The sequence below is a fragment of the Lissotriton vulgaris genome, chromosome 3_1, assembly GCF_964263255.1.
Source record: "Lissotriton vulgaris chromosome 3_1, aLisVul1.2, whole genome shotgun sequence".
NCBI lineage: Eukaryota > Metazoa > Chordata > Amphibia > Caudata > Salamandridae > Lissotriton > Lissotriton vulgaris.
In genome coordinates this window covers 1,501,374,501-1,501,395,688 of record NC_141689.1, presented here as the reverse complement: position 1 = coordinate 1,501,395,688, position 21,188 = coordinate 1,501,374,501, and the positions used below count along the sequence as shown (strand labels likewise).

Below are 21,188 nucleotides of genomic sequence, written 5' to 3'. Positions count from 1 at the left end.
TGTTTAATACTAGATATTATGTTCATTTGCTTTACAGTAGACTTCATTGCCAGAAAATCTTTTTTGCGAACAGATCAAGGTTAGACTAGATCCTGAAAATGGTTATTTTTTGCATTTGGTGGTAAAGGGACTTGCATAAGATCAGCATGTTTCAGGGAGAGAATAATAACAATAACTCTAGGACTCGCTGATTTGCTGATAGACGTGAGTTTCTTTCCAAGACAGGTACATGCATCAATATTGCTTGTTGCGATTCCTTAATTGCGAAAAATAAGGAATCGCAATTAAGGAATTACAAAATGCAATGCATCAAGAAATCGCGAAATAAATTGCGATTTCTTAATATTCCTTAATTGGGACTTGCAAATTGCGAGTCGCAATTAAGGAATACCTCCCATTCATTCCTATGGGCCTAAAGGCCCATAGGAATGAATGGGAAGACATTCTCAATTTGCAATTAGCAATTAGCGAATCGCAAATTGAGAATGCGATTTCAAGGGTGCAGGGGTGTCCAAAGGACACCCTGTTGCACCCCTGAAATCAATCTGTGCACATATGTTGTGCACACACATGTCCTTAGGGCATGTGTGTGCACAACATGAAACTTTGAAAAATGCACAAAAGTGCATTTTTCAAGGTTTTCGCAAATTACCATGAGGTTCAACCTCATGGTAATTTGCTCCCTCTAATTGCGAAATCGCAATAAAGTTTCATGCATTGCATTTAAGGAATCGCAAAATGCGATTCCTTAAATGCAATCGCAATTTGAGAATTCGCAAATATTTGCGAATTCTCAAATTGCGAGGGCCTTCACCCTTCATGCATTCCAAAAGCAGATTTTGCGATCGCAAACGGCCGATTTTTGCGATTCCCACCGTTTGCAATCGCAAAATCCTTTGATGCATGTGCCATTATGTGCTTTCTATAACCTTTTAGATGTACCAATTCTAAGACCAACTATTAATGGTATAAGGTATTTTCAGAAGTTCAAAATTAATCACCTTCAGGTATGCTGTAAAGTCCCACATTGTTATGCCTATTTCAATTTTCTATCCTCTCTGCATGTTTTTTACTAATGCTGTCTCCGGCTTCAAATCAATGATTCTGCCAGATGCATTAGAGCATAACTAAATCTCTGCTCACCATCCACAATGCTCATTTACATGGCCACCCATCTATCATCTGTTTGCTGTAGCTTTTTATTATTTCATCTATAAATGGTTGAAGACCCATAACTTCATTTAGTATTTAGTCCAATACCAGGTTAGAAGTTGATTCCATGAGGCTAACCAATAAAATAGTGGCTCATAGTAGTGAGTTGGTAACCAGAAGTACGCAACAATTAAGCCCTCAGTACCTGACACCACACGTGGCTTGGTAGTAAATAATGTACACTAATAAAAAAGTGCTGCTTAAATGTAAAGGAGTGTACTGTCAGTACTAGACTTTAAAAACAATAATCAACAATCCTAGAATGTCTTAAATCATATTCACATCTTACAGTAACATTGAAGAATGACTATAAATATATTTAATTAAACTGAAATATATTACTGTAACATCAACAACATTTCAGGGATATTAAGGACTGCACCTGACCAAAACCTGAAGACAAGATACTTCATACTATCTGACACATTGCCCAGCCGCTTATCAGATCTTGATAAACGATTGTGAATGATATAACATGTGGAAAAAAAGGAGAACTGAATACTGAGATTCAGAGATTTCACAAGGTATTATGTACAAAATGCATGTAGATCAAGAATATTTCTATTATAGGCACTTGTTAATAATGTGCGCAGCAAAACAGATCAATATCATTTAACCTAAACATGCACTGGTCATTTCAAAAAGAGACTTCTTCAGATATGGCACAAATGTTTAAGAAAAAGAGCAACTGGTTAATATTGCATGTTAGAAATGGGGTTCTTTGGTTGCTGAGACCAGGCAGGAACCACCACTCTATTCAGGATAAGCCAGATACGCAATAAGATACCTGTGCTCACCCTCTGGTAGCTTGGCAAAAAGCAGTCAGGCTTACCTACAAGGCAATGTTCAAAGTATTTCTGCAACACACACACAGGCATACGCACAAACACACACAGTAACACAATGAAAACAACACAAAAATACTCCACACAGATTTAGAAAAATAGAGGATATTTATCTGAGCAATATGAGACCAAAGCAACAAAACTCTAATCAGTACAAGTCAAAATATAAATTTTTAAAGATTAAATGCAAAAATAGTTCTTAGAAGTAACAGGTGCTCAAAAGGTCACTTGAGGTTGCGAGTGACCAGTGCAAATCCAAAGTTCAGGCCGACCCACGCAGGGCCCACTGAGAAAGTACCTTGGATAGCAAAATGCATTGAAGCTGAGGGCTCGATGCATCGATCTTTTCCACACAGTCAGGTTGCAGCATCGTCATAGAGCTTCGCTGTAGTGAAGTCAATGCGTCGTAATCTAGCTGCACAGAGCATTGTCATTGAGCCGTGCAGGCAGTGAAACCGCAGTCATCGGGTAGCCGCTGCATCTGCGTCGAAGAGCGGTGCAGCAGAATGTCTCATGTAGTTGATGCTACGCATCGATTTTTGATGAAAACAGCTGCAGAACCCACTTCTGATGACCAGAGCTCGGAGGGGGGCTCTTCAGGCAAGGGTAGGAATCACAGAAGGCAGAATCCAGCAGTACCAGCAGAATTGTAGGAAGTTCTTTATGTCCCTGAGACTTCAGAAAACAGGAGGCAAGCCAGCAAGCCCTTGGAGTTCACTTGGAGGGAAAGCAGAGTCCTTCCAGTAGAGCCAGGGAGGATCAGGGAGCAGGGTAACAACCTGAGAAGCAGTCCTTCCAGAAAAGAAGTTCAGTTGTGTCTTTTAAGCAGCACAGCAGTCCTTCCGACAGAGCTCAGGTCAAGATCCAGAAGGGTCTGATTAGGAGGGGTCAACGACCAAGCACTTATACCCAAAAGTACCTTTGATGTAGGGGGTGACTTCAAAGGAACTCTCTGAATTGCATTAGAATCCCTTTCATCCCAGTCCTGTCTGCCATGCTAACCCTGGGGTGTAAATCAATGCTTTGTGTGTGGACAGGAAACTACCTATTGAAGTGTAACTTTCAGTCCCTCCCATTTCACAATGCCCTGGAAGACCCATCAGAATGCAGATGAATGCAGATGAGTGCTCAAAATGCAGACGAGTCTTTCCTTCCTGTTTTTGTTCCTGTCAAGAGGGAATGCACAAAGTGTAGCTGTTACCCATTCCAGATGTGTATTGGAGACAAGCTGTCAGGCATGAAGGAGCAGTAAGTAAAGAGAAATGTCCATGTTACAAAAGTTCCTTGCTCACTGTGCCACTGGATTCAAACTAGCCTGGCTGATGAAGGGTGACATACCCTGAAACCGGTCCCATGATGTTTGTTTCTGATCCCAGGGAGAACCTGGCTTGGCTGTTCGGTCTGAACTGTTCCCATGAGGCACAGGGTCAAGACTAATTTGCATATGGTTGGTTCTAAACTGGGGTGGCATGGTGAGCAAAAGAACAATGGATTTAACCCAGATCTCTTGACTGAGGGTGGATGTATGATTCATTCTGCATTGCATCCTTCATTTGTTTGCGTAGCACTTTTCGCCCTATGTGGGATGGGTATGCCCAGACGTGGGTCCCTTGCTCACTGTGCCACTGGATTCAAGCTAGCCTGGCTGATGAAGGGTGGCATACCCTGAAACCGATCCTAGGATGCTTGTTTCCGGTCCAGGGAGGACCTGGATTGGCAGTTCAGTCTGGACTGTTCCCATGAGGCACAGGGTCAAGACTGTTTTTCATATGGCTGGGTCTAAACTGGGGTAGCATGGTGAGCAAAAGAACGATGGATTTAGCCCAGATCTCTTGACGGGGTGGATGTATGATTCATTCAGAATTCCGTCCTTCATTTCTTTTCGTAGCACTTTTCGCCCTATTTGGGAGTAATATGCTCAGACGTGGGTCCCTTGCTCACTGTGCCACTGGATTCAAGCTAGCCTGGCTGATGAAGGGTGACATACCCTTAAACCAGTCCCAGGATGCTTATTTCCGGTCCAGGGAGGACCTAGCTTGGCAGTTCGGTCTAGACTGTTCCCATGAGGCAAAGGGTTAAGCCTGATTTGCATATGGCTGGGTCTAAACTGGGGTGGCATGATGAGCAAAAAAAGATGGATTTAACCCAGTTCTGTTGACTGGGGGTGGATGTATGATTCATTCAGCATTCCGTCCATCATTTGTTTGCGTAGCACTTTTTGCCCTAAGTAGGATGGGTACGCCCAGACGTGGGTCCCTCGCTCACTGTGAAACTGGATTCAAGCTAGCCTAGCTGATGAAGGGTGACATACCCTGAAACTGGTCCCAGGATGCTTGGTTCCGGTCCAGGGAGGACCTGGCTTGGCAGTTCGATCTGGATTGTTCACATGAGGCACAGGGTCAAGACTGATTTGCATATGGCTAGGTCTAAACTGGGGTGGCAAGGTGAGCAATAGATCAATGGATTTAACCCAGCTCTCTTGACTGGGGGTGGATGTATGATTCATTCAGCATTCGGGCTATCATTTGTTTGCCTAGCACTTTCCAAAATAGGCATTTCTAAAACAGTAAGTTTAAATCGAAATTCACCAGTAAGGAGGATGTATCATTACTATTCCAACCATATAAATATGAAAAAGCTACTTTTCTCTGATCTGGAATTTCAGAATAATTGTATATTAAGGAATTCCCAATGCTGGCCTTTGAGAGGGATAGGCCTCACAGTAGTGAAAAATAAAATAGGCTGTTTGTCACTATCAGGACATGCAAAACATAAAGGTACATGTCCTACCTTTTATTTACATAGCACCCTGCCCATAGGGTTACTAAGGGCCTTCCTTAGGGGTGACTGATATGCAATAAAAGAGGATTTTAAGGCTTGGCAAGTAGTTTTAAATGCCTAGTTGAAATGGCAGTTAACTGCACACACAGGCAGTGCAGGAGCAGGCCTGAGACAGGTTCCGTGGGTGGCACAATCAGTGCTGAAGCCCACTTGTGCCATTTGAAGTACATGTCCTGAGTATATGGTATACCACTTTACAAAGGACTTACCAGTACAACAACAATGCCAATCAGGTATACACTAATGTCACAATACTTAGGGAAGAAGCACATGAACTTAAGCACTGGTTAGCAGTGGTAAAGTGATAAGAGTCTTAAGACCAACAAAATGAATCAACAAAAAAGGGAGGTAAAAGGCAAAAGTTGGGGGAATAACCACCCTAAGGATGAGAAGTCTAACATTGCATGAGGGTGTGGAATAGTGGCCCACGCACAAGGCAGTTAACAGTAAAACTGAATACACCCACTAATTATGAGTGTACCAAGAGCGTTAATTATCACTGAGCAGACTGATTTGTAATTCAAAAGCTCAGCCTGCACAAAGAATAAATGCAGTCACAGAAATAACCAAGCAAAGCTGTCGGTAGGCATACCTAGGCTGTCAACAGTCCAGGTAAACCATTTAATAAATGTGGCCATTACTCAGGTGATTGTTGGTTTGAGGGAGCACGCATGATGAGACATGTTTAAATTTGCACACTTTCTCATTGAATGCAGAGATGAATCCGACAAAGCTTTCATGTGCAAAATAGTGGCTTAAATGCGCTGCTGCAGCAAAAATGCAGAAAATAACATAAATGCACCAGCTTTTCTTCAGATAACCATATACATCTTTAGTAGGATACATTACAGTAGCAGGCACCATGATTTCCCATTAGCCTTGAGAAGGGGTGAGAGGGTTTAGGGATCTGGTAAAGAAACTGAGACCTTCCTGGAAGATAGGGCTTTGGGCCTCCTGTGCACATATTTAGCTTTATGGGCATACTTTTGCAGGCGTACTCAATATGTCCATTTCACAATAGAGGTTGAGGTGAGAGGGCTTTGTGCATGTTCTCATTTACAATTTAAACTTTGAGGTTGCTTACTATTTCTTCTGCCCTCTTGCCTTGAATGTCTTTGGAAAAGTTGTCCTCCTTTTTTGTTGCATCCTCCTTTCTAATCTTGGTCAACTGGACTGTCTCTACTGGCACCAGTGACATTTTACACAAAAGTGTCCTCTGCTTATGTCTACTTTTCTTCTTCATTGACTAAATTTACGTCACCCAACTGAGTTTGTTTTCTAAAACTGAGACTATATTAGCCCTTTGCTCCCATGCGTTGCTGTCAGGATTCGTTAAAGAGAAGGAAAAGCTCTTTGTTGCATGGAGAAAGGGGCAGGGTAGGTCATGGTAACTATTGATATATGTAGCAATTTTCTTTTAGGATAACTGAAGTGGACAAGAGGGAGTGCAGAAGGGTGGGATGCAGTAATGGGAAAATAAAGAATAATTAGTTTCACAGTGGTGGAGCACATTCTAATCTATCAATTGGCCCCTACCTTCAGACCACACTATTACAAGCAGTAGTAAACTGTATACAGCACACGACTGGGAGATGTAAACGTCTGGTATGTATTGCAGTTTCCTTTTTTTTCCTGGTGGTGTAGTGCCTCCTGGGATTAGGCCAAGTACACTGCTTAATTTGTAAACATGACGTGCCAGGGCCTCCACCAGGAGTCCACTTCAGCCTAGACCACCCATTTCCCCTCCCTGTGCTGTCAAAAACGATGGATTTAGGCCCAGATCTCTGTACTGGGGTGAATGTATGACATTGTTCTGCATTCTGTCCATCAACTGTTGTTTTTGCATTTGTCAATGACAGTACCAACCCGCTACTAACCATCACACTCCTACAAGTGTGACAGTTCAAACTATTCCAGACCCCCAAATCTATAAGATTAGCACGACTGGCAGGTAAAAGCCAATTTTAACGTATATTGAATTAGTAAACAACTGTTGTACTCACTCTAAATCAGAGAAACAGCCCACCGTATGGCAGACTGCCAAAAGTGCTGATGTTGCCAATCAAGTGTCGGTGGCGAACACCGGGAACCACTGGCTCTGGCCAAGTATAGGAAAGTGCTATCTTTTGTATGCTTCAAATTCTTTATTTTTCACTCCACAGCTTGCAGTCATCCGTTCACTGCAACAGATGTTGTGTATGGTGCCTGTTCTGACACAGTCGGCATCAGAAAAATGGGTGGCCTCTGCTCTCTAAACACATTATGTTGTTTGTTATTCAGTTCTCATAGGTGCGCAACGTTTACAACGCGCGCGTTACCACGACCTACCATTACCACGCGGTTGTAACAACGAAAGTTGTTACAACGCATTGCGCTGGGGGTGCTCGAGAATAGTAAATCATTTAATTTACTATCCCAACACCTTCCCTACTATCCACGGGGACTTGTGTTGGAATAGTAAATTATATGTTTTAAATTTGCGCCCCCCCCCAACGCAAGTCGTTGTAACGACTTGCGTTGTTACAACCGCGTTGTAATGGTAGGTCGTTGTAACGCGCGCGTGGTAACGACATATATCCGTTCTCATATCTGGTCACTGTATTTGAGTGGAGGGATATCTATAAGAGGGGTCAATATTTGTTTGACAGTGGGTTTACTCTCATGTGTGAAATGTTCTTATTAGATTATAATACTAACTTTACTTATTGCCTGTAACTGTCTTGGGTCTCTCATATTTATTCATACGCATGCTAAATTTAGTTGCACTGTGATGTGGGGCATTGCCCTTTGTGGTATGGTCCTTTACCTGGAATAACTTTAAGTTAAATGTATGATCTGCTGAGGAAACGTGAGAAAAGCTATTGAAATATAGAAGTAAACCATCTCTTGTTCTTTGCTTCTCTAGAGGTTTGTACCAACAGCATCTGCCACCCCTGCTCCCGGCACATACAATGAAGTGCGCACAGCCTTTGAGACTTTGAAGAAAACATCGGCGGTGGTACCATTCGGTAAAACGGCAGCACGGTTCACTCAAGAATCCAGGGTGCCAAAGACGCCAGGTTTGCAGATATTTTATTCTAGTAACACCGCCACTTTTATTTCATATCTTTCTATGAAACATTATCCAGAAATATAAAAAAAGACAATATTTGCTGCTCAAACACAGTAGAACAAAAAACAAAATCACATGGATTGAGAGTAGGGCATTAAGGGCAAGATGTACAAAACAATTTTTCAATTTCAACCAGCCCGATTCACAGAATCAGCCCGTTAGCAAACGCAAGAAAGCATTTTGGTAGAACCGGGAAGGGGGTTAGGCAAGGATGCATACTGGCCCCTTTCCTTTTTAATTTTTATATAAATGAACTGGACGGTGTTCTACGGGAGGTAAATTCAGACAGCCCAAGGGTGGGGACTAGAAGTATTCCAGTCTTGTTATACGCAGACGATGCGGTTCTGCTAGCAAGAACTGAAAATGGCCTTCAATTGTTACTGAATGCATTTAAAAAATTCATGGAAGATAGGGATTTGCTAGTGAACAACTCCAAATCGTTCATCATGCAGGTAGGGAAACAGCCAAAGAAACAATATACTTTTAAATTAGATGAGACAGTTATACCACTCTCAAGCACATTCTCCTATTTGGGAGTACTTTTTGACTCTAAACTATCCTGGGCCCCCCAACTCGCAAAGAAAAAATGTGATGTTTCAAAGGTTAATGCCTCCATTTTTAACTTTGCGTCAAAGCTTGGCAAAAAACCAACGGCTGCTATGTTAAAACTGTATGAAGCAAAATCTGTAGCTACCGCAGCATATGGGAGTGAGCTTTGGGGCCACATGGTGGGGGAACAACTTCAGACCACAGAAAATCTGTTTTTTAAACGGCTTTGTGTGTTTCGGCCTCTACCTCAAACTACATAGTACATGAGGAACTGGGAGTAGGGTACCTGAGTGATATCCTGACCCTACGACCTCTGCTATGTTGGCTGAAAATGTGGCTATGTGAGGAAATCCCCCTAACACACTTAATTGTTAAGGATTTCCTGGCTCTTGAGCATGCTACACGCACTCCCTGGTTGAAGTACCTAAAATCATGTTTTACCGAGATGGGTCGCCCGGAATTATTTGATCACCCAGAAGGAATTGTGAAGGCGGATGTTGATTTAGTTAAGCGGTTGTTCTTCCAGCGTAAAAAGGCTGAGAGGGAGGGTGTTGAGCTACAAAAGGTTAGTGTGAGGAAATTCATTATGGTAAAAACATGTTTGTCAACAGAGCCTTATTTACTCGGCACTTTCAGCACCCATGATAAATTTTTGCTCACAAGATTTAGATTTAATCAATTTCAACATCTGCTTATCAGACCTAAAAAGGAGAGTTTCTGTAAACATCCTCTGTCCTGTGGCTGCGACGGTAAGTCTCCACAGGACATGATGCATTTTATGTTCCTATGTAAATATTATGAATTCCCCCGTAAACGCTTTTTAATTGCCCTTTTAAAAGAAATGAATTTTAATCAGATACGACCAGCCTTTTTATATCTACAATTGCTACACAGTAACAGTGTCCTTCAAGTTCTTGAATTTTTAAAATTGACTCTTAAACTACGACTAGGCCTGGATCAATGACTGAATCACTGTATGTAATGAACACAGCTTTTTTATATCCTCTGAATTAACAATGTAATTTGATGTATGTACTGTATGTTTTATTGTACTTTTATGGTTGAAATATCACCGAATAAAGTCTGTTTTGAATTTGAATTTGAATTTGGTATGTATCAATCCCAAATTGCAATTCAGTAACACGCTTCTGAATTGCAATTTGGAAATGCGAATACACACTGATTCTAGAAAGGGCATGTTTATAGCGTCCCTCCAAAATACCACATCTGAATGGGATGCATTAATGTTTGCCAACCGAAGCCCTGTCACAAAACATTAATATTTCATTGACACCTCGAAGGAGGCAGTAGTAACCCATTTCCAAATGTACAGGGATACAAGACCCCGAAAACATGCAGAATCAGGTGTGTTAAATACTGATTTTAAATATTATGCCTTATTTCTAAGTGAAAAAATGGTTAGGTATGTATCACATGTGTTAAATATCCACCACAGAGTAAGCGTATTGACTTTGTGCAGCCCTTTTTTCAAGGTGGAACTCTGCAGCATGTATGGATAAAGGGAGTAGCAATAGAGGTAGATTTGTGGAAACAGAGTAGGTCTGTTTGACCAAGGTGGGAACAGAAACACCTACCATATCCAGTTCAGAGAGTAAAGATAGACACATGATAAGTAGCAACTCTCAAGTCAACCCCTCACCTGCCCATTACTGAACATGGACATACCTCCCCACACATTCAGTTGGGCAGGCCCAAAAAAACGAATAATATAAACCCCAATCCTAACTTACAATAACAAAGCACTCAAGTGACTGGCCCAGGAGTGGTGATTTACTACCTCTTGTCTACCCGAGCCATTAGGCTAATTTAATTTATTTAAGTCTCCTTCACTGATGAACATTTAGTTCCGACCCTGAAGCAAAATTATATACCACTACTTTTAACCATGGTAAATTAAGCCTATTCCCAAGGCATCGAAGGAACCCTAACTGCATGGAGTTAAACACACGCTCCTTGAGAGCATGTGTGTGGTAAGCAAAGTCTCTTATTAAGGGTAGAGAATTGTAGATCACGTTTATTATAGATACTTGGCTAGACGAGGCCTCTGGGCCTAGCCTAATGTATTCCTTGCCAGCTAGCAATGACATCTTGAGGGCAGATAGGCCTAAAGGGAAAAGAAGAGGGTTTGCAATAATATACAGATTTACTTGAAACTCAGAGCTGCCAATTAAGCATGGGCGGAAAATCCGTTACGCTCGCGGATTTTGCGGATTTTCGGTAAATTCGCAATCCGCGAGATTCGCGAATTTCCCGCAAAATCCGCAAATTCGCACGCAGCGGATTTTTTTTCTTTGCGGTGTAAGTTCGCAATTGCGAACATGTAGGTGCGGCGGGCAGCAACAATCTCGCACTCGCGAAATTACAAAAATTGCAATTCTGCACAAGAAATCTAATAGCAAGCAGCATAGACCTTCTGAAAATGATGATTTTTATCAGAATAACTCCTCAGGTTGACATTTGCCTGCACTTTTTTGGATTTGAGGCCTTTTGATTTTCTTTGGATAACTTTTGGATTAGAAATCAACTTTATCATATAAGCTTGGTGGGGCATTACAGTTGCTGTAATGCTGTTCTGCAGAAAAACGAGTTTTGCAAAAGTGAAAGCAGGTTCAAAAGTTCAAACTCATCATTAGTAACCGTTCCCTGTAGTGCTTCCTGACAAGGGCCCCTCCAGAGTTCAGTTGCTAGTTGCAACAATTGTATGACCCTGCTCTGACCCTCACAGCAGGCTCATAGAATAGCTACAAGTAGGCCACAAAGGTCCTGGAAAAAAAAATTGCACTGCAACAGAAAGCAAATTACAGATAAGGAAGCAGGTGCCAGACTGGAATTTTAAAACATTGACACATTAATAAATCAACCCCAAATTAATTCATGTCAGTTGAAGCAGGCAGGTGTGCTTGCTTTCCCCCCCCCATAATCTACAGTGATGATGAACCAGAGGGTGGCATAAGGCATTGATGTACCAGAGGGTGGCATGGGTGAAACAGAGGGTGGCAGGGGTGAAACAGAGGGTGCTGGGAACCTGTGATGATGAACCAGACGTAGAAACAACATAATCGTGACCGTTGCGAGCCGACATGTAAGTTCGCAATTGCGAACTGTTACAAAACCCTCGCGAACTGTCAGAAATCCTTGCAAACTGGCAGAAATCCTTGCGAACACAAAAAAAATCCGCAAATTCGCGAGAATTTGCAGATTTTGCGGATTGCGAGTTCGCAAATTCGCAAAATTCGCGAACGCCAGATTCGCAAAATTCGCTCATGCTTACTGCCAATAAGCATAGAGAAGACTCGGTTGTACATGTCCTAGATCCACATGTTAATGAATAGATCTCCTAACAATCCACATTCTTTTGGTGTGGACTTTTGAGAACATTCCCTTATTCAGCTCTTGACTAACATGCTCATAGTAGAAGATTTTTATTTCTGATATGATCCAGATAATTTATGAAAATGAATGTACTCTGCAGTACCAATGCTTTTACCAAATTGGCAGTAGCAGCTGCTACGAGGGGGGGGGGGGAATAAAAAAATAAAAACACTTACCTTTTCACCAGCCAGCAGCCGAAGCACCCAGGACCCAGCCTTCCCACAGCCAATCACAACGCTGCAATGTAGCATTTTGATTGGTCTGAGCGCCTTGGATTGGCGCTCAGACAGGGACAGGGAGGATTTGCATGTTCATCACCAGGCTGTGTAATACAGATTGGTGAAGAAGATGCAGAGTGCGCATGACTGTTTGGTTTGCCCAAAAGGGTCGGTCAAGCAGTCATGCCCACTTAAGGAGTGAAAACCACTCCTTCCCTGCTCTGCCCAGCCCGCCCCACCGAGAGCCACTGAATTCAATAGGATAAATACAATGATAATAACGGTACGTTATTATCTTTGTATTTCTGCTTCTGAGCAGTGGGTCGACGCTCCTCCTCCGTAGCAGAGAAGCCACCAATGCAAATTGGGAACGAGCTGACACACTCCTGAGGTCACATTCTAGACAAAATTCTCACCAAAAAACCTCTCATGCAGTGGTTATTAATCTGTGGTCCGGGGACCCATGGGGGTCCATAATTCCTACTCAGGAGGTCTGCATAGGCTAAGAAAATGTAATAATATTCACTGATTATTAAAGTGCTTATGAATAAAGAAGTAAAATGTAAAATAGAAATTTTCCAATGTTCTTTAAATGAAAAGGAGTTTGGAATTGGAGGTTAAAAATTACATTAATATCCTCAGATTGAGTCGTTGGAGCCGTGCAAGTGCATCAAACAGAATATAGCATGGGTGATAAGTGGCCTCAATGGAATTTAGAAAAGCTCCATCCCCTCAATGAAAATTAAAAATTTGAGTTTTTTTATATGTTTTTGAATTAAATAGAATATTTAATCATTTGTGAATTTGTTTAATGAATGCCTGTTTCTGGAAATTGTGTGTGTTGTTTTGGGGTTCAAATCATAGAAATTGCTTAGGCTTGCATCCCCGGCTTCCAGTAAAGACTCAGTGGGGGTCCCTGGATTCCAATAATGATTAAGTGGGAGTCCATAGAAGTCAAAAGGTTAAGAACCACTTCTCTACTGTAAACAGTTGCTATAGTCTGCATGGATTAAATCAACCATAGGACATTCCTGTTAACTCTGTTCTTTCACCATGTATACCTGCAACCTATTTCATCAGAATGCGGAGCACAGAACCTATGCTAAGCTTAATACAGTCACCTCGCAGGAATACCTTAATTTCCCCAAATCCATCTATGTATATAAAAATGAATGTATGTCTGTCTGTTTGTCCTTTATGCATTACTACACCATTCATCCGATCGGCATGAAACTTTGGGATGTTGTTGAGTACCCTCCCGCAAAGGTTTCTGGCAAAAAAGAAAACAAAAATTGTTAAATATCGTCCCAACGGCCCCCCAGGGCCCTCATAATCTTTCCAATACTGAACGTTTACAGTTTCTGGTGCGACTCGCTTTTGCAATGACCATCAACAAAGCACAAGGACAATCGCTGCAAGTGTGTGGACTAGATTTGGAGAATCCGTGCTTCTCACATGGACAACTGTATGTGGTCAGCTCACGCGTCGGAAAACCTTCTGATTTATTTGTGTGTGCACCAGACGGAAAAACAAAACATACCGTGTATCCACAATCACTCGAATAAATAAACAGAATTAAAACAACACTTTAAAATGTTTTCCATATTAAATTGAATAACTTTCAATAAAAATGACGCAATGTAAATTGAATGTTATCATAACAAGTTTCCTTAAATTTCCTTTCTTCTGAGATCACAGCAACCCGCAACGGGTAAGCTAGTATTAAATACAAATCTAACACTTAAATTATATGCTGACAAAAGCAGGTCCCATCAAATTGAGCATATTCAAAATGGGTCTAAGCATAATAGCTGCATTACCCCAGAACATCAGAAGCTAAAACGAGAAGCGAGAAAAACGGACCATAATTGGCAGAAAAATAGGACAGTAGAAAACCAGCAAGCTTCAAACAAAATAAGGAACGTCTACTGGTAAATTATTTTTGAGAGCAGTAAGGAAGAAATAACCTATACAATTGGCCCAACTACGAATGCCTGCAAAGAGCTCTTCAGAGTCCTAAAAAACACTGCAGATCCAAGTACCCATACAAACACCTTAAAGTAATCTCAGGGATATTGTAACACCATGCAGGATTGCTTCCATAGCCAAATTCTGAATATCAGAGCTAAAATCAGTGACCAGAAAGACTCAGGTTGAAAGAGACATGGGTGTCAGAAAGCACTAATTTTGTAACCTGAATCAAACCAGAGCAATTTATGCTGCCCCACCTCTCTGAACCCATTGCCAACCATACACAAAGTGATATGCTAGTCAGAAGTAGACCAGGAGAAAGGGAAAAACTGACACTGAATACCATCATTCTGCTTGGTCACATAGCTGAACACTGTCTGCAGAGGGAGGACTGTTAATATTAACTATAAAACGACACCTTTAGTGATGTTATCGATATCAGTGTATCATCTGATTTCTAGTATTGTACATGATATACCTTTAAACTAGATCAGGATCTCCAACCCTTTATGTGTTGATGAAATTCTGAGCTTGTATATTATACGAACATGATCTGTGATTTGGATTATATGCAATTAGACAAGTTCATAAACTCAACACCAAACAAGTATCAAAAGAAAGTTTATCAAAGCCTGTGAATATCTGAGTGTCCTTTTACTCCCCATGTAGAAATAACAAGATACAAAAAGTATGAGCTCGTAATCCTCAAAGGATAGATCCTTAAAATATGAATTCATATCTTTAAGTGAAATAGTTTCCTAAAATACTTTCCATCTGTGCCCCCGTTCCATATAAGTAACAAGAAGAAAGAAATTAAGGGAGGATTTTTGGGGCCTACCCAGGAGGGCGGGGGGGGGGAGGCGACGACCACAGACAAGTGATAATGTGTGACAAAGGCCGCTTTATTGGAAGCAGGTGCATCCTAAATAAACAAACCTTGGCCTGTGCAGAACAAAACGACACCTCACTAAATAAGAAGTACCTGACCAAAAAAACCCCACCCCCTCGCCTAAATGATTTCCCCCATTTCAACATAACACAACACCCACAACATATCCACAGCATACCACATGAAACATGCCTCGTTACCAAATTGGACATCCCTTGACCTCAGCGATCCCCACTCCTTTTCAAGCTAGCCCAGGCCTCCTACCCTTAACCCTCTTTTTACTCTCGCCAACATCTTGTATTGCACAGTAGCACCTGTTCCAGCGACACGAGAACCACCAAAATCTGAAACCTGATGCACCATACCCCCAAGAATACTCCTCTAATGAACAGGCCCCCCCCACATGAACGGAAAAGTGGGTACTGACCAAAAACACCGGACACCCCTGGGGAAAACCAGGAACAACCCAACGTGAAAAAATCAGGGAGGGCGGGCGGGAAAATACTCGCGACCAGGGATCCCCTCTGGCTGCTGGGTCACTGCCACTAAAATGGTGGTCAGTGACCCAAGATGGCCGGTCTTAACTACCCCCAGCCCAACCAGCCCAAAGATAGCCCATAAAGAGCCCAAACCCCCCGAAAACAGCCCAACCAGCCCAATCAATCCCAGCCAACCCCCCACGGTCTCCTAGTCCCCCCCTTCCCTCCAGGCCCCAAAGCCCCCCGGGGCTGGCAGGCCTCCCCCTGGTCGGCTGCCCCCCCAAAACCCCATTGGGGCCTACCCAAGAGGGCAGGGGGGGAGGCAACGACCACAGACAAGTGATAAGGTGTGACAACGGCCGCTTTATTGGAAGCAGGTGCATCCTAAATAAACAAACCTTGACCTGTGCCGAACAAAACGACACCTCACTAAATAAGAAGTACCTGACCAAAAAACCCCCACCCCTCCCCTAAATGATTTCCCCCATTTCAACATAACACAACACCCACAACATATCCACAGCATACCACCTGAAACATGCCTTGTTACCAAATTGGACATTCCTTGACCTCAGCGATCCCCACCCCTTTTCAAACAAGCCCAGGCCTCCTACCCTTAACCCCCTTTTTACTCTAGGAAAAGCGCCACTCGAAAGCCACTTAGTGACTTTCGACCCCCCATAGGAACCCCCCCCCCCCTTGGATACCTAAGCACCCCTAAAGCCAAATCCAGGGCCTTCTTTAACCGTACGATATACAGCTCCATCCCGTAACGAGATAAGTGAACCCTGTCCTCTCTAAAAATAATACACCGCCCCGTACTTCAGCTCCAGGTGCTCCATACGCCCTATCCCTTCCTTCGTACAAAAGTCCTTCTTTTCCCTGTTGATTTTTCTCCGTGCCCTATCTATAGCCCCTGGGCGCTCCGCCCCCCTCCAGACCCTTCTGGGAATGAATTCCGGCCAGATCACATGACACCCCACCCACTTCTTTTTAATCTCCAGGAGGTCCCTTTTCATTTGTTTCACTAAGGCCAGTCCTTTGCTCACAACCAAGTCATTTTCTCCCACATGAACAATCACCACATCCGGACACACCCCCCCGCACCACATTGTTCAACACCAGCATCAATTTGTGCCAACGCATCCCCCCTTTGCCCCGCCAATGACATCTAAACAGTCTGTCATCCAACTCCAAATTCAGGTTCCGATGCATGTCCCACTCTGCCCTCTCCGCTCTCTTAACAAATGAATGCCCCACAATGTATATCTCCATCATCGCCGCAGCCGGTCCCACCACAGCACCTACAAAGACACACATGTAAGAGGGCGGAAAAACGTCCCTGTTACAACGTCCCGCCTACACCCGTAACCGGACATACGTCTTGTAACAATCCGACTTCCATCTCCCCAGTCGTTTGATGTCCTCCGCCCCCACCCCTGATGCACCGCATCCGTCGCCGTCCCTATTCTAAAGGAATGTGTCCCGAACGCCATGGGGTCCTCACCCATTAACCGTAGGGCATGCTGCAGAACCCACAACGCCTGGCCTGCCGTCACCCATCCTTCCGCCCCGTGACCAAAAACCTCCCCCCCGACCTCCTCCGCTTGGCCGCCAAACGCTTACCCCATGCCGGCGGGCACACTCCGTCTAGCCTCCCCGGCCCCATCACCACCCAGGTCCCCACCCCTCGCTTATCCGTCTTGGAGCACCGCAATCGTACCGCGACCTCCCTCGCCTGTACCTCCACATCCTCCCAGATCCCCCCCTCCCTCCTTTCAGGCCCACCAATTCAGAAATCCGAAAAGCCCCAAAGAACAGCTAGGACATGAGCGTAGAAAACAACACCGTCTCCCCCCCATCGCGACACACCAACGGCAATGCCCGCAGGAGGCCCCCCAGCATCTCCTCCGTAATGGGCCATCTCTGACTAACCCGTGCGCATCTCTCTCATGCCCACCCTTCCAACAATCTTGCCCCCAACTCTCCTGCCGACGGGGGATACCCCCACCACATCTTCCCCATGAACGCCACCGCTGACAACTTCCCCGCAATTGTCACCCTCGACAAACCCTTATCCATCAAGGCCAACATGAAACGCACCACCTGCTCCTCCCGCCGCCATCGGTCCTCCTGCCTTACCGCTCCAGACTGCTGAAATTCCTCCCAGGCCTGTACATACGCCTTCCAAGTGGACGCCGCCACCGACGCCCTCACTTGTTGAACGATCCTGCATCACCCACCGACAACAGCTCCTCCGCCTCCGTGGCTAGCCCATGAAACCTCCACCACTGTGAACGAGACACAGCATCCGCAATGTCATTGTCCACCCCCGCCACTTGTCGGGCCTGAAACAATATGTCATGCTCTAGACAGCGCAGAACAAACACCCTCATCAGCTTCAGCACATGTGGGACCCGCGCCGACTGCCTATTGACCACCTGCACCACCGACATGTTGTCCATCCAGAACAAGACCCGCTTATGGGCCAGTTCCCGGGCCCACACTGACACCGACACCACCAACGGGAACAATTCCAAAAAGGCTTTGCTGCGGCCCCCCGCCTACCACTGGGGCGGCCACTGTTCTGCACATCAGCGGCCCACCCAGTACAAACCGAAACCACAACACCCGCCGCATTGGAATACATTGTGATGTCCCACTCCTAGACATCCGGGGGCGCCATGGGCACCCCATTGAACCGCCCCAGAAAAGCCAGCCACATCCGCAAGTCCTCCTTTGTCCCCGCCGACAGCCTCACGTGGTGATGCGGTAATGCTAAGCCCGACAACGCCAAGCCCAACCGCCGACAAAACGTCTGCCCCGCGCGCACCACCCGACACGCAAAATTTAGGTGACCCAAAAACACCTGCACCTCCCGCACCGTCACCTTCCGCCGGTCCAACATGCCACTCACCAACGCCAGCATTGCCGCCCTCTTGTCTTCCGGTAGGCGTGCTTTCATGACTGCGGAGTCGAGCTCTATGCCCAGAAATGACAGCACAATACTTGGACCGTGCGTCTTCTCTGGCCCCAGGGGAACCCCCAGGTAACCCATTAAGTCCTGAAAATTGTGCAGATGTCGCTGACAATCCATCGACCCGGGCCGTCCCACCAAAAATAAATTATCCAAATAGTGCGTCACCGTCTCAAAGCCTGTGCGCCAGGAAAAAGCCCACTGCAGGAAAGAGCTGAACCGTTCAAACAATGCACATGAAATCGAGCACCCCATCGGCAGCACCTTGTCTACAAATATGCTGCCGTCAAATTGGATTCCCAACAACTGGTGATCCTCGGAGTGCACCGAGAGCAACCTGAACGCCGATTTGATGTCACACTTCGCCATCAACGCCCCCGGTCCCACCGCCGCCACAATCTTCCGTGCCACATCCACCGACAAATACGAGACAGACGCAAGATCCACCGATATAAAATCGTTCACCGACGCCCCCTCTGGCCACGACAAGTGCTGTATCAGCCGGAACTGCCCGGCACTTTGTTGGGGACCACCCCAATTGGGGAGATGATCAGATTCGGCATCGGCGGGTCCGCAAAGGGGACGACGATCCGGCCCTCCCTCACCTCCTTGAACAACTTCTCCTGCACCACACCTTTTCGTGCTTGACCCGACTTCAAATTATCTGCCCAGCGCGCAATCCGCTGTCCCTCGTACCCCAACCGGCAACCCTCCCCGAAGCCCCGTCGCAGCGCGGCCTCATCGTCCGCCCGCGGGTATGCCGCCAGCAACGGCTCCAGCCTGTCCAGTCTAACCGGTGTATGAGCCTTTTACCACAGCCCCCGCCCCCCCTACCTCCCCCCGTCCCCCCTTTTGGTTGCCCGCCGCCACGTGCTGCTGTCCCGTAGGACCTCCAACTCCCCAGCAGCGCACCACTGGGTGTCATCATCCGTGGAGCACTTGTTCCGAAATCGACACACTTGACAGCGACATGCCCCCTTGTTGAAATCCCAACAAGCTCCGACTGAGCTCTGCCCAGAGCTCTCACCCTGCCCCACCCCTCCCCGGGTGGGGCGAGCCAAAAAGGGGGTCAGCACAAGCGGAAGACCGCTCGGCGTATATACCGTGCGACCGAACTTCCCCCCCTCCCATCGTCTGCTGAAAAAAATGTCGGAGTCCAGCTCTCCCCACTTCGCCTTCGGGTCCGCCGCCATTCGCGCTCGAAACTCCTCATCATAATGTGACCAAGCGTAACCGCCATACGTCACCTGCGCCCTCCGGACCACGTCCATATATTTGAACAACTCCACGGACCTGTCCGGATACTTCTCGCAGTATACGCTCGCATATATAAGGAACGCCGCCGACCAACTGTCAATCGTCAGCGGCACCTTAGGGCTCCTGGCCAACTCCTGTTCCTCCTCCTTAGACCCCTCCTTGGCCGTTAGCTCCCTGTGCAGGAGCTTCAACATCTCCACGTACTCCCCCTTCCATATCTTCTCCTTCGTCGCCATGGAGAGATGTGTCCCCAGTGGCTTCGTCACACGCATGTATGGGAGTTTACGCACCGGCACCACGGAACTCTCCTTCCCCCCGGCAACTGCGCCCGTCGCCACGCTCCCCCCGTTGCGCCCCCCTTTCCACTCTCTCTCCGGCGCCCGCCGACTCCGCCTCCACCAACTGTGCCGCCCCGTCCGTGCCTACCCCCGCATCCATCACATAGCGCCCTTCACCAACCGCACAAAGTCCTCCCCCCGTGCCTCCGTCGCCACCGAGACCTTCCTGCCTTCCTGCCCAAACCACTCCCCTCTCCATCTCCCACCTTACCTGGCATCAAGGTCGGCATCCTCACCGGATCCCGCCGCCTAACCAGTGGAGCTGAGGGGGCCGTCACTTTGGGCGTGTCCAGCTGCGGTCGAACCTGCAACACACTGTCAACATCATGACTATACCCCGTCCCTAATCTCCCCTTCCTCCTCTGAATCACCCCCTCCTTCCCCACACCATTCGTGCTCACTCTCCGGGACCTCCATTCGACTCAACCCGCCTTCTCCCTGCATACTCTCATCAACGCACCCAGATCTCCACTCACTCTCCTTCTGTCCGCCAAACATGACCCGTGCTCAGAGTTCACCATCTTGCCACGTGCACCCTGCCCCCCGGCGGCCGTTGCGACCCTTCGGGGGTGGGCGGGCGGGGACCTCTCGCCCTGCTGCCTGCCGTGTTCTCCTGCCGGGTCCCTCGTTGGAGCGCGACCGCCCGTACAAGGCAGAGCCGGCCCATCCTCTCGGTGGACCGGAGCCGCAAGACCAGGGATCCCCTCCGGCTGCTGGGTCACTGCCACTAAAATGGTGGTCAGTGACCCAAGATGGCCGGTCTTAACCACCCCAGCCCAACCAGCCCAAAGATAGCCCATAAAGAGCCCAAACTCCCCGAAAACAGTCCAACCAGCCCAATCAATCCCAGCCACCCCCCGTGGTCTCCTAGTCCCCACCCCTTCCCTCCAGGCCCCAAAGCCCCCCAGGGGAGTCAGGCCTCCTGCTGGTCGGCCGCCCCCCAAAACTCCATTGTGCAATAGTGTTGACCTTGGTTTATGTAGTTGTAAGACTTGGTGTGCAAATTTGATGACATTGGGTTCTATGTCTCCAAGATTAGTTACAGCCCTTTAGACTGTGTGATTTTAAACTGTTTTCATTTCTTATTGATCATTCCATGTATATTGG

General features: G+C 46.1%; 1 protein-coding gene across 1 annotated transcript in view; it reads left to right on the top strand.

The window, feature by feature from the left end:
- STPG2 (sperm tail PG-rich repeat containing 2) overlaps window positions 1–21,188 on the top strand; it is a 2,754,965-nt gene that overhangs the window by 814,677 nt on the left and 1,919,100 nt on the right. Inside the window, exon 8 of the mRNA XM_086961953.1 lies at window positions 7,804–7,957. Within this exon, the coding sequence (XP_086818079.1) occupies window positions 7,804–7,957 (154 nt within the window). The remainder of the gene's footprint in view (window positions 1–7,803; window positions 7,958–21,188) is intronic.